Source organism: Schistocerca americana, chromosome 6 (assembly GCF_021461395.2).
Source record: "Schistocerca americana isolate TAMUIC-IGC-003095 chromosome 6, iqSchAmer2.1, whole genome shotgun sequence".
Classification (NCBI taxonomy): domain Eukaryota; kingdom Metazoa; phylum Arthropoda; class Insecta; order Orthoptera; family Acrididae; genus Schistocerca; species Schistocerca americana.
In genome coordinates, this window is record NC_060124.1 from 361817528 (window position 1) to 361831431 (window position 13904).

At 37.9% G+C, this 13904-nt stretch overlaps 1 protein-coding gene across 2 annotated transcripts in view; it reads left to right on the plus strand.

Moving 5' to 3' along the window:
- LOC124619886 (xylulose kinase-like) overlaps positions 1-9123 on the plus strand; it is a 148295-nt gene extending 139172 nt beyond the window's left edge. For both annotated transcript variants that reach the window (XM_047146514.1, XM_047146515.1), the window contains exons 12-13: positions 960-1103; positions 2262-9123. In XM_047146514.1, the coding sequence (XP_047002470.1) occupies positions 960-1103; positions 2262-2333 (216 nt within the window). In that variant the 3' untranslated portion in view covers positions 2334-9123. The remainder of the gene's footprint in view (positions 1-959; positions 1104-2261) is intronic.
- Positions 9124-13904: the final 4781 nt, after the last annotated feature.

Consider the following 13904-nt stretch of genomic DNA (forward strand, 5'->3'; position numbering starts at 1 on the left):
GTGGCAAGAAGCAGCCAGTGGCATCTTCTAGTGCTATGGCAGATGATGGCAACACACAGAGGTAAACTCTGGACCTTTGCCTGGAGAGCAGCAGCTGGTGGCAGGGAGCCCCCAGCAAATGGAGCCAGTTGGTTGTCCGTTTGTGGCTTGGGCCATGAAGCTGCAGCAAGTTTCTCGACAGATGGTCTCATAGAGGTGTTGGTGTAGTATTGGCAGCATCATCCAGTACAGTTACACCAATTATGACTGTGTCTGTAGAGCATTGTCAATCTTGTGGTGGCAACTGACACTTAGCAGATGATGTAATATGACCCTGCTGTGCCAATAACCTACTCGGCTGGGCTCGTGGTTTAAATACAGCTGTCTGGAGCTGATCATGCTGTCAGTAGCTGACCACTATCACATTTCTAGATCAAGCAAAAATTTGCTGAAAGGGGCCCAGTTTCCTAAGATCAGGTGTCATCGTGCAGAATGAAGTCAGTGTGGAAGCAAAGCACACAGAAGATGGTTGCTATTGTTGACAGATCATCTACCATGACCTGGTGCCCTATATGCAGCACTGGATGCTGGCTTGGGCCTGTGCTATTACAATATACTTGTATTTCTAATGGTAATTAATCCTGGTTTCCAGATTTTAACAGATTCAACTGTTCTACAACTACCTCCGTATTTCTAGATATAACTGTCATATCAGCAAGGAAAGAAAGATAACTGAACCTCCTGTATGGAATTTGTCCAGTAATCCCATATTATATCATTAATTTTCTCATTTACAGAAGACTGATGTATCTGTTTCAGTTTATGATATTGCTGCAGATATGTGTTGGAAGTTGTATTTTATTTAGAATGAATACTTGATTAAACTGAAGCTAATTCACAGTTTGCTTATCCATGTCATAGTTATTTTCACTGGAACACTGTGATATACAATTTTGCTCAAATAATTCTGTATAATGTAGGATATAGTGAACTCTGCAGTCTTGGGGGCTGCATATCAAGCCAAGCATGCTATAGTTCATGCCTCTGGAAGTTCCTTCAAAGAAATGGTTTCACATTTAGGCCACCCTCATCTGGTTTGTCAGCCTCATCGTGATGCTGCTTCTGTAAGTATTATTATTTTATACTTACAATTTATGTAATTTATAAGAATCTCAGACTGTTCATATTTTCTTATTTTGTCAGATTACATGATCATTTGAATTTTGTAAGACATTGTGAAGTATTTAATAGTTCTGTAAATTAGAATGGTTTGAAAAAATGACTGTCCTTATACCTCCAAATGTGATATTGCAGTGCCTGTGTTGGTAAGTAGTATGGTGCAAGTTTCCTTCAATATGCATGCTTGTTTGAAAGAACAGGCATTGCAGTGACTATAACCATAATAAAATACATGAACTGTATTTACAGCTGCAATTACTGACAACTTTCTGCTGTATAATGGAATGACAACAATGAAAATATGTTCTAGTCCAGGACTCATAGCCAGATTTCCCATTTTAAACGAGCTCTCACCTTAACTGTTTTGGCTCACAGCATAAATCCCAGCTGGCACAAATCTTCATTGTTGTCATTCCATTATACAGTTGAAGGTTATCCCTATTTGCAACTGCAAATACATGTCATATACTTCAAAACATGGTATAATTAATTGAAGTCGATACCAGGCCTGCTGCCATCTGTTTTCAAGCCAAATAAATACCATGCATTGAGACAGATTATTTGAACAGTACAAAATATTGTCCTTCTCTTATAAAAGAAGAAAGCTTAGAGTTTAACACAACCTTTGGGCTTGTGTCTCCTTTACCATTTGACATTTGCTGTTGCAGTTAATGATATACCATAAATGATGTGGTCCCTGGTCCAGCTCCCATTGTTTCATTGTGAAGTTTGTAGATGTCTGTTCCATGTCCACCCTTACAATAACTGCTTGTCAATTGCAGCAGGATTTGTTTCCCTCATGATTATAACTTTTCACTCCATTACTATAAAATAATTTTCATCATTGTTCTTAAACTAGCATAAATTTGGAAATTTTCATAATATACAACTCTGGTTTTGTTCAGTGTAGTTTTACTGAATGTTTGGAATATGTGTTGACAATTCAACATTTATTTCATTTCTTTTCTACTAAAACTGAAACAACTTCTGCCAGTTATTTGTTACTGCTTGTTTATGTGCATAATTTTTTATGATTAAGCTGTATTTTTAACAAAATAGATTTTTAATTACCCATCATATAACAAATGATATTTTGATTTCAGATATATGATCCAATGCTGAAACGGTACCGAAATATAATACAGGCAATTACCAATGACCATCAAAAATTATAACCACAATCTTCACCATCTATTTGCTATTTATGTGTTGATAGCAAATTATTAATACCTCAGATGATTTTCTGTCTACATGAGATTCTTGTTTGTGCAATACTTACCAGATAAAACTGTTAGTATTTTTTATTATTAAGAACACCAACTATTTTGTTATTGGGTTGTGCTATAATGTATCTAATAGCTACTTGTTCTCTAAGAGTTGCTTTAACATTGTGTTCATTTTGTAAAAAGAGAAATTGCAACAGGACGATATTCAGAGTGATCTACATTGTTATATGTGTGTAATTTCTGCATTTATCATACACATTTATCTAAGAACTATTTCCTATTGCTCAATGGCAATATTAGTATTTTGTAATATTGACAGATTTAAATTGGCAGCAAAAAATTAAGATTTGCATTGTGAACATGGTGTATGTGCTAAAAGCTAACTGTATCATTTAAAATGACATAGAGGAGGTAAGAGTAAGTCTGTTTCACATGCTGACCTGACCTTGAACTTTGTCCTTTTTTTAAAGGAAAGGCAGCTCATTAGCTCATTAGTTTTGTGGAGGTGAGAGGGATGGAGGAAGTAAAGCACAATTTCTTTAAAAAAAACTTCTTTCTTTTGCGTCTTTTCCCACATCAACATAGGGTTGGCATGATTAATTTAATGAGTGGCAGGATGCCTTTCCTGTCACCACTCTTACACACTCTTACAGGTATGTGTAACCCCGACTGCCTTCAAGTAGTGTGGAAGTGAGTAAAAGTTTCTGAATGTTTGTGAATTGTCTAACTGAGGTGGGACTTGGGTAGAAGCCCAGTATTTGCCTAATGGGATGTGGAAAACTGCCTAAAAACCACATCTGGACTGGCTGGCACGCCAGTCCTCATTATTAATCTGTTATGCATATTCGATCCCGGGCCGGCACAACTCCCTGTCCCAGAAGCGGTGCTTTAATGCAAATGTTACAAGATGATGATCTTGTGCACTTTGGTCCCAGTTCTCATGGGCACCCAGTAGCTGAAGGTTCTTCTTCAGTTCACTTCCTTGCTCTTCCAGTAGGGTGAGCTCTTTCAATTATTCCCAAATGCACAACTTTGGCCTGACACCTGTCTGGCCCCCTGCCAATGTGCCCTGCCAGGCTTATTCTCTGCTCTTTCATTTTCTGAATGATGTTTAGTTGTTTCTTCAGGTCATGCAGTTCCTGGTCTTTTTGATGTCTACAAGTTTTGTCTTCACAGGATGATCCAAAAATCTTTCTCATGATTTTCCTTTCAAAAATCAACAGGTTCTTTTCATTTGTTTGTGGTGCTTAATGTTTCTGTCCCTCATAATGCTGCCAGTACTATCACTGCATTATATACTTTAAGTTTGGTCTTAACTAACAGATTTTTTGATGACATTAGGTGTTTCAGACTGAAATAAATTTTAGGTGCTTTGACAGTACATTGATTAGTTTCTGTTTCAATTCATTATGCCTGCTGAACCATGTGCCAAGCTACTTAAAAGTTTCAACTCTCACTGTGTTTCATATTCCAACACATAACTAGGCATTATTAGAGGTTTCTATGGATACTTTTATCATTTGAGCCTTCTCTTAAACATGTCCAGTCTTATTGGCATTCTTTGCTAAGTTCTCTATGGTTTCTGCCATTCTCTCTCTGACTCCGTTGTGGCTGCCATGTCAACTGTATATCCCAATAACTGCATTCTTCAGTTTAGCTTCACCCCTTTGCCTTCTTCTTTCATTTCCAGAATTACATTCGCCGGACCGAATTGAAAAACAATAGGGAAATGGCGTCACCTTGTCTCACACCTGTTTTGATGCTGAATTGCTTGGATAACTTGCTGTGGTATCTCACCTTAGCTTCTGTCTCTGCTGTCTACACCTTCAAACGTTAATTAATATCATTGGCATGGCAAGCTCCCTCAGGATGTTGTACATGCTTAATGTGCTTATACTATTATAAGACTTTGAGAAATCCACAAATGTAATCAGGAATTGATGGTTGAATTCTCAGCACTTCTCCCAGACTTACCTCATTGTCAAAATTTCATCCACAGTTGATCTTCCTTCCTGAAAACCTGCCTGGTACTCTCCAACAATGTCTTTCGTGAAAGGCTTCAGCTTTTCAAGAATTATTAGTGATAAAATTTTGTGTGGTGTGCTTAGATAAGAAATACCTCAGTAATTCCTTTTACTGTTCTTTTTGTGCAGTGGGATGATAGTAGCTGACTTCCACTCTTTCAGGATCATGTCCTTTCTCTATACTTCACTTACAAAAATATATCGCTCTTTCTGAAGTGTTCCACCTTCCATCTTTGACATCTCTGCAATTATCCTGGTGCCTCATTATTATTCAGTTTCTTAACTGCTCTGCATATGTCCTGTTGAATTACTTGAGATTATTCTTTCTGTACACCCTCTGCAATTCTTCCTTCATGGAAGACATTTTCAGGATCTTCAGCATTCAACAACTTGCCTCCACCTATATAAAACATTCTCGAACATCTTGCCATGTCAGTTCAGGGTAAAACCTCAAGCTTATGATATTTACACCATTGTTTTCATCAGGAGTAACTGATTGCAAAACTGATGGTGTGGTGGCGTTATACATCCCAAAGACAGCTTCTGATTTTTTGGTAGTTGTGTCATGCCGTCGCAGATGGTGTCAGCATCGGTTCTGGCAGCACCACCACTCCCATCATAGCATAAACATAACAAAGAATATCTCTGGCTCTTCTCTGCATCAAGAGCTTGCTTCCATGCACCAATTAGATTATATCCGCCGTCTCAGTTGAAGGTCTTCTCACACTTTCATATTTCTGCAGCCTGTTTAAATCTTCCCATTGATCATTAACACTTCTTTCATTACTTCAGATTTGTTATGAACTCTGATATTATTATGCTGGTGATACAACTCTGGATCCTTAAGCTTCTCAACTTCAAATTGTCTCTTGACCCTGTTGTTCCTCCTTCTTTTACAACACAACTGAAGTTGTAGTTCGTCGAGTACTAGATAATGGTCTGTGTCTGTATCAGCCTGTCTGTAGGATCTAATACTTGTCATATACTTTTCGTTCATCTCATCTTTATGCATATGATCTGATAGATGGCATTACCAGCTGAGGAAGTGCAGGTACTTTTGTGTATATGTTTGCGAGGGAAGGTCATCTAGTTCACCAGAAGGTTCTGGCTAAGCCTAAAACTCATGAGATGCAGTCCATAGGAAGAAATAGGGAAAAAATTAAATGAATGGGACTATAAATATCTAAGAATTAAATACAACAACCATGACAGACAGATAAGAGGAAAAAAATTGGAATGAATCAGTAAGAATAAATGTGGAAACCAAGCGAGTGCAGTATAAAAACAATTATGGAAAAGAGATGATCATGTGCATTAGGAGGGAATTGAGTGTGTTGAAGATGTGTGTTTGCATAGTTATACAGCAAGTGAATACACAACAATAAAGTACCATTACAACAACTGCGCCTCTTCAATTGTGTTTGCAAATTTACTTCAGTGAAGATCAGTAACAAGGAAATCCAGCTTTGTTAGTGGTAAAAGTATTATTCTGCAGTGAGAAACAAGAATTTGTCAATATGGAGTCAGGGGATGGATAGTCAAGGGTGGTGGGAATAGCTAGGAGAATCTAGGAGAAACTTCTAGGCGATGGAAGTATGACAGTGTAAATACAAAGGGAAGAGAAAATGAAGTAAAGACGGCTATCTCAAATGAGTTAGTCAAGATAACTGAGATGCAGAACATCTGTTGTAAGGTATAAAGCTAGATAAATTTAAAGCTGGACAGGTATTTTGAGGATTAATCACTGCAAACCTTTAGAAAAAGTGGTCTATGGTGAAAGACAAATTAAAATGTTTTATTTAATCTGTGGGTTTACCTTCTATTTGGTGTTAGAAACATTCCTTTTGAAATACTGGCAAATTCAAGTCAGAGCAGCATGTAGCAGAAACTATATGAGTAACTAATGCACCTATTTGATATAAGACTGAGTTTTCATAACAGACTATGTACACCTAAGTTCATAAGTGAAGGAATCTACGAGATTCTCAAAACGGGAGGCATGATGATGATAAATGCACATAAATCTGACCTGTAAATGTTGTGACATGTGATATAATGTTATAAATACAAGATGTACTTGAAAACTGACCAGGGACTGTGGGGAGCTCTTACTCTGTGTCACATCCACCTGCCAGTGACACGGAGAAAGTCAGTACTAGGTATGATACCCTTGCATGGCAGTACAGGATGCAAATGGTTCTGTATAATGTGAATTAGTCTATCCAGTAGATAATTCCTCTAACTGCTTGATTGGCACCCAGTGTAAGTCAGCATTGGTAATGTGTTGGTGGCATGAGGATTGTAGTTATTTGGCTTAGAGAACCCTATGCATGTTCCAATTAACTCTGAAGAGTGTACTGTCACTCTAGATGCATAATGCCCTCACAATACAGGTAGTACTTGTCTTCTAGGCCAATCTTGTGTAGTAAGGCATAATAGTCTTTCTGATGTACGTCAGGGTTAAATGTACGATAAAAAGGGAACATAAAGAATTGCAGGGCATCACATCTATAAGCTGCAGCCATCACATTTGCCCTGTGAAACACATGTAGTGGTATAAGTGTTCCTGATATGATGCTCTCCCAATCGAGGATGCTGAAAACGCCATACTGGCCCCTTTTCACAGTTATGGTAGGGTTTTAACACTTACCAAGGGTAAACACATAGGAAAAGTCACTTTCTGGGCTTAAACATAGCAGTCACATGGATAGGTGACTGCCAACACTTGCTAAGTGGGCATGGCACTGTACTCATTGAGCCATGTGGGGAACACAGCTGATGAGTTGCTAGTATTGTGTTGCAGCTGCCAGAAACTAAGTCCGAATTCAAGGTCAAGTGCAGTAAAACGCGTAAGACACAATACTCACCCACCGTCCCCTCTCCTAAACTCAGTAGTCCACCCAAACAGTATGTACACTGTTTAAATAAATTATTTTTAAGCAATTATTAGTTATCAATGCCGTAATCTCCATAAGAATAACACAGACCGGAAGTGAATTCTTCTGCAACACGGATCAAGTAAATATACGGGTGACCTTGAGCGGGACTTAGCCGCAGAGCGAGGCTGTCGCGCAACACGCGTCCTAGTGACAGCATTGTTGCACCATTGTTGCGCTTCCCGTATATTTACTTGATCCGTGTTGCAGAAGAATTCACTTCCGGTCTGTGTTATTCTTATGGAGATTACGGCAGTGATAACTAATTATGATGATATGATGACCCAGAGGATGCAGTGATGTCTCAAGTCAGAGCTATTGCTGTGCCGGTTTGATGTCTGTGGGTGCATAAGTAAAGATAACAATTCTGGCAGTAGGCTGTGTCACATCTTCTACACACCTATCTTCTGGTATCCTCTCCACAGCTGGACACATGGGGCTTAAGGCAGCTGGAGACTTATCTTCTAATAATGCAACACCAGTACATAGTGGCATCCAGAGGTGCTCACTGTGTCATCCTCCTAACATAACATCTTAAATGCAGTGTGTTAGACACACAAAACATGGAATTAGAATCACTATATCTAAGTGATACAGAGTCACATGATACATCACATGATTTCCTCCCTACTATCCAGGCACAGTTTAGTCCATCATGATGAAATATTTTTTAATGGAACTCAAAGAACCCTTTATTTATGGACACGAGTGTATTTTAGGATTCTAGCTTTTAACTGTTATATTTAAACAATGGTTGTGAAATTTTATCACTCTAAATTCTCCATAGTTTCTAGACAACTTGTATTTATGGAGGAGCTTGTGAAGTGGTCTTTTTTAACCTTAGTTTTTAATTGATTCAGTGTCTTATTGTGATAGATCTCACAGAGAAGGATAATTTTGAGATTGTTTTATAACAGCTTGATATCAGTTTTTGTGTTTAAGTGTGCAATGTGAAAGCTGTCTAATGTAATAGTAAAAAAAAAGTATTCCAAATACTGCAAAATATTTCTTTGCTTCAAGTACATGATGTGTGTTGAGGCAGAAACTTAACTACAGACAATGTTCACAGCAACATTCTAAGTGAGCTGTTTGCATGTAAGAACTACAAGCAGGTATTATTACAGTGTCACCAGTACCTGGAAGGCCATACAGTGCCTCTTTGTCTCTTACTTTTGCTTCTTATCTTTCAGTCTGGCTGTCTCTCCAGATAGTATAGTTTCATTGTTAAATTTTAATTTAATATGTCTGGATATCCCACATTTGTTTGATTATGAAAGCTGCTCTTCCTCTTCTACATCTTCACATTTTTCTCCTTTTATAATATTTTTCATTTTGTTTATGGTGAAAAACCTTCTGATGCTGAAATATTGAAACTTACCTTTAACAGTTTCATGGCAGCTACTGATTTTTCTGCTGTTTATAACTAAGAGCTTTTGTTTCCTCAGTAATACCATTCACAATTGTGTCTTTGATGTTTGTGTTAGCTTTACACTAAGGAGTTTCATGTATATTCATAATGTTGCAAAACTCACCACTGGTAAAGTGTTATGCATAATACATTATCTGAAAAATTGTAGAGTTAAAATTATTGGTTTTCATTTTGAATAGAAGTTGCTAATTTTATTGTAATTTATTCTTGTTCATCTAATGGTTGTACTTTAACTAAATGTGCACTTAATGATGTAGCCAAAGATTTTAATACAGTTGACACTGTGACTTTAATAGATTTTTGATAGCTTTTGTATTTTACTTTTGTGGCAATAAATAATAATAAAAACTCAAAAATATCACTTTATTACTATCTTTTCTTGGTGAAAATCGTAATGGTAAAGATGAAAGTCCCTGTTTCATGTGAGTACAGAAGAAATGTACAAAATATTTCAAAAAGAAATTTGAAATTGAGTGTTGATTCTAGAAATATGATTTTAGATTCACTTTACAATAATGAACAGACTAAATTTAAATTTTTGTATATATTATTACTTAACAGAAGTTATTAATTTCTGTGTCACTTCACTGATTGCAAAATTACTGGTCATATAGAACTTACCTGAGACGTTTAGTAAGATTATGTCCCCAATTGTGTAGCAATCATATCTACATTACCATATTTTTTGCAACAGATATCATCTATCTGAAAACCTTATTGCATGTTGTTGACTAATTACAATTAGTCACCTACAAATCACCTTCATATTATTTTCCAAGAATAATTTTCACTAATAAAAATGCCATAGCACAAAGGACAACACTTTTAAACTCAAGAAATTCTATGTTCTGCCGAATCATTTTGATTTACAAGCTATTTAAGCAAATCAACACCACGTAGAAACCACAAAACACTGTCTTCTCTTAAATAAGTAGATTAAACTCAAGAAATAAATCAAATTCATTACTGCATTGAATGAGAGGATAAACTGCTACAACTTTAATGAGAATAAATAAATAAAATGGATATCAGTATAAATAATGCCAGTATCAATTTTATGTAAAATACTGCATTTATATCAATGATGCAGTTCTTATGGTGTGTTATCACAACTATTGCTACAAAATTATGACAAATATGAGCAGCAGTGCAAGGAAACACTAGGAAGGAAATGGTTAAGAAAATCAAAATTGCTTCGCTGGGTAGTAGTAATCATGGTGTGTGAATTTCAGAATAGGCCTGTTACCGTAACAAATAAAAAGTAATTATCTGGAGATGTCAGCAAGGTAGTCTATGATTTATGCTCTAGGGAGAAAAAATGTTTTAGAAGTAGTTCATATTGGGAGCGCAGGTAGTACTTAGTTTGGACATAAGCCTCAATAATTCAACAGTAAATGTATCAGACATCCATAAATTCTTTGCAACACTAGTCTTATATAAAGTTCCTTCTGAGCAATATGAAAGGCTTTGGATCAGTTGAAGTATGCAGACCTGGAAAATTCTTGCAATGAACAGCAGATTACATCTTGCATAGAACAATAAGTATAGAAAAGCACATCTAACCATCAAGATATAACAGGACTCTTGAATAAAATGGATGAACTTCTAATATTAATACCAGCAAGCAAGTTGACTAATGGGACATCATCAAATGTGATAAGGTCATCAGAAATTAACTTGGAAATCACATAAATTGAATATGTACTGGAGAATTGGTACAATTTAATTTTCTTTTCATATTCAAATTAAATATATAGCCCTTGGTGTGGGTTCCTGTAGTCAAGTCCTAGTTCATGAACCACGTGCAACGTATGAGTGGCCAAGTAAGTGGTCCCGACAGTCGGGATGCCAGTTACTTCGAATAAGGCTGGGCATCTCGGACATATTCTGGGTCATGGTCACCTTTGTGCTCATGCAGCAAAGTCTACCAAATCCACCGGTTAGTCCCTCAGCCGTTAGGGGTAAAACCCAATGGGACTCGGGGCAAGTAAGGCTAGCAACCTGCTTCCCTGGTACTTTAAATATGATGCTGGCAACAATCAGAGCAAAATGCCTCGGACCATTGGAGATGACGGAGTCCCACCTCTAACTGACAAACCAGGGACTCCTAAGATACGACTTGGCAAACAAATAGTAATGAGATGGGGAGCTATTAATATCAATGGAAAGAAGGTAGAGCTGGCAGAGGCTGCAAGTAAGATGGGGCTGGACGTTTTAGCTGTTAGTGACATTCGGGTAAGGGGTGAGAAAGAAGAGGAAGTGGGAGAATACAAGGTCTACCTGTCAGGAGTCAAAGCAGGAATAACATAATGGGGTGTAGGGCTTTACATCAGGAAAGAAATGGAGCCCAGCGTAGTTGCAATAAGGTATGTAAACGAACGACTGATGTGGATAGATTTGACAGTGTCTAGCAAGAAAATTCGGATTGTGTCAGTATATTCGCATTGTGAAGGGACAGATCAAGATAAGATGGATAGTTTTTATGAGGCACTCAGTGATGTAGTTGTTAGAATAAAGGACAAGGACAGTGTTCTGCTCATGGGTGATTTTAACGCCAGGATTGGAAATCGAACAGAAGGGTATGAAAAGGTTATGGGTAAATTTGGAGAGGATATGGAGGCCAACAGGAACGGGAAACAACTCTTGGATTTCTGTGCCAGTATGGGCTTAGTAATCAAAAACTCCTTTTTTAAACATAAGAACATTCACTGGTATACTTGGGAAGGCAGGGGAACCAGATCTGTCATTGATTATATAATAACAGGTCAGGAATTCAGGAAGGCTGTTAGGGACACACATGTATTCAGGGGATTCTTTGATGACACTGATCATTATTTAATCTGCAGTGAAATTGGGATTGTGAGGCCAAAAGTGCAGGAGGTCAGGTCCATATGTAGGAGGATAAGAGTGGAGAAACTTCAGGATAAGGAAATCAGGCACAGGTACATAACAGTGATCTCAGAAAGGTACCAGTTAGTTGAATGTAGTCAATTACAGTCATTGGAAAAGGAATGGACAAGGTACAGGGACACAGTACTAGAAGTGGCTGAAGAATGTCTTGGAACAGTAGTGTGTAAAAGTAGGATGAACCAAACAGCTTGGTGGGATGACACAGTCAAGGCAGCCTGTAAAAGTAAAAACAAGGCCTATCAAAAATGGCTACATACTAGAACTCAGGTAGACAGAGAAAGTTATGTTGAAGAAAGAAACAAAGCCAAACAGATAATTGCAGCATCCAAGAAGAAATCTTGGGAAGACTTTGGAAACAGGTTGGAGACTATGGGTCAAGCTGCTGGAAAACCATTCTGGAGTGTAATTAGCAATCTTCAAAAGGGAGCTAAGAAGGAAATGACAAGTATTTTGGACAGGTCAGGAAAACTGCTGGTGAATCCTGTGGATGCCTTGGGCAGATGGAGGGAATATTTTGAAGAGTTGCTCAATGTAGGTGAAAATACGATCAGTAATGTTTCAGATTTCGAGGTAGAATGGGATAGGAATGATGATGGAAATAGGATCACATTTGAGGAAGTGGAGAAAATGGTCAATAGATTGCAGTGCAATAAAGCAGCTGGGGTGGATGAAATTAAGTCAGAACTCATCAAATACAGTGGAATGTCAGGTCTTAAATGGCTACACAGGATAATTGAAATGGCTTGGGAGTCAGGACAGGTTCCATCAGACTGGACAAAAGCAGTAATCACACCAATCTATAAACATGGAAACAGAAAAGATTGTAACAACTACAGAGGTATCTCTTTAATCAGTGTTGTGGGTAAAATCTTCTCAGGTATTGTTGAAAGAAAAGTGCGAGTATTAGTTGAGGACCAATTGGATGAAAATGAGTGTGGGTTTAGGCCTCTTAGAGGTTGTCAGGACCAGATCTTTAGCTTACGGCAAATAATGGAGAAGTGTTACGAGTGGAACAAGGAATTGCATCTATGTTTTATAGATCTAGAAAAGGCATATGACTGCATTCCTAGGAGGAAGTTATTGCCTGTTCTATGTGATTATGGAATAGGAGGCAAACTTTTGTAAGCAATTAAAGGTCTTTACATGGATAGTCAGGCAGCAGTTAGAGTTGACGGTAAATTGAGTTCATGGTTTAGAGTAGTGTCAGGGATAAGACAAGGCTGCAACCTGTCTCCACTGTTGTTCATATTATTTATGAATCATATGTTGAAAACAATAGACTGGCTGGGTGAGATTAAGATATGTGAACACAAAATAAGCAGTCTTGCATATGCGGATGACTTAGTTGTGATGGCAGATTCGATTGAAAGTTTGCAAAGTAATATTTCAGAGCTAGATCAGAAATGTAAGGACTATGGTATGAAGATTAGCATCTCCAAAACGAAAGTAATGTCACTGGGAAAGAAATATAAACGGATTGAGTGCCAAATAGGAGGAACAAAGTTAGAACAGGTGGACAGTTTCAAGTACTTAAGATGCATATTCTCACAGGAAGGCAACATAGTGAAAGAACTGGAAGCGAGGTGTAGCAAAGCTAATGCAGTGAGCGCTCAGCTACGATCTACTCTCTTCTGCAAGAAGGAAGTCAGTACCAAGACTAAGTTATCTGTGCACCGTTCAATCTTTCGACCAACTTTGTTGTATGTGAGCGAAAGCTGGGTGGATTCAGGTTACCTTATCAACAAGGTTGAGGTTACGGATATGAAAGTAGCTAGGATGATTGCAGGTACTAGTAGATGGGAACAATGGCAGGAGGGTGTCCACAATGAGGAAATCAAACAAAAACTGGTAATGAACTCTATAGATGTAGCAGTCAGGGCGAACAGGCTTAGATGGTGGGGTCATGTTACACGCATGGGAGAAGCAAGGTTACCCAAGAGACTCATGGGTTCAGCAGTAGAGGGTAGGAGGAGTCGGGGCAGACCAAGGAGAAGGTACCTGGATTCGGTTAAGAATGATTTTGAAGTAATAGGTTTAACATCAGAAGAGGCACCAATGTTAGCACTGAATAGGGGATCATGGAGGAATTTTATAAGGGGGCTATGCTCCAGACCGAACGTTGAAAGGTATAATCAGTCTTAAATGATGATGATGATGATGATGATTCAAATTGAAGCTCCATGGACTACATATTAACATTAATTTTCAGTGTTCATGCCTT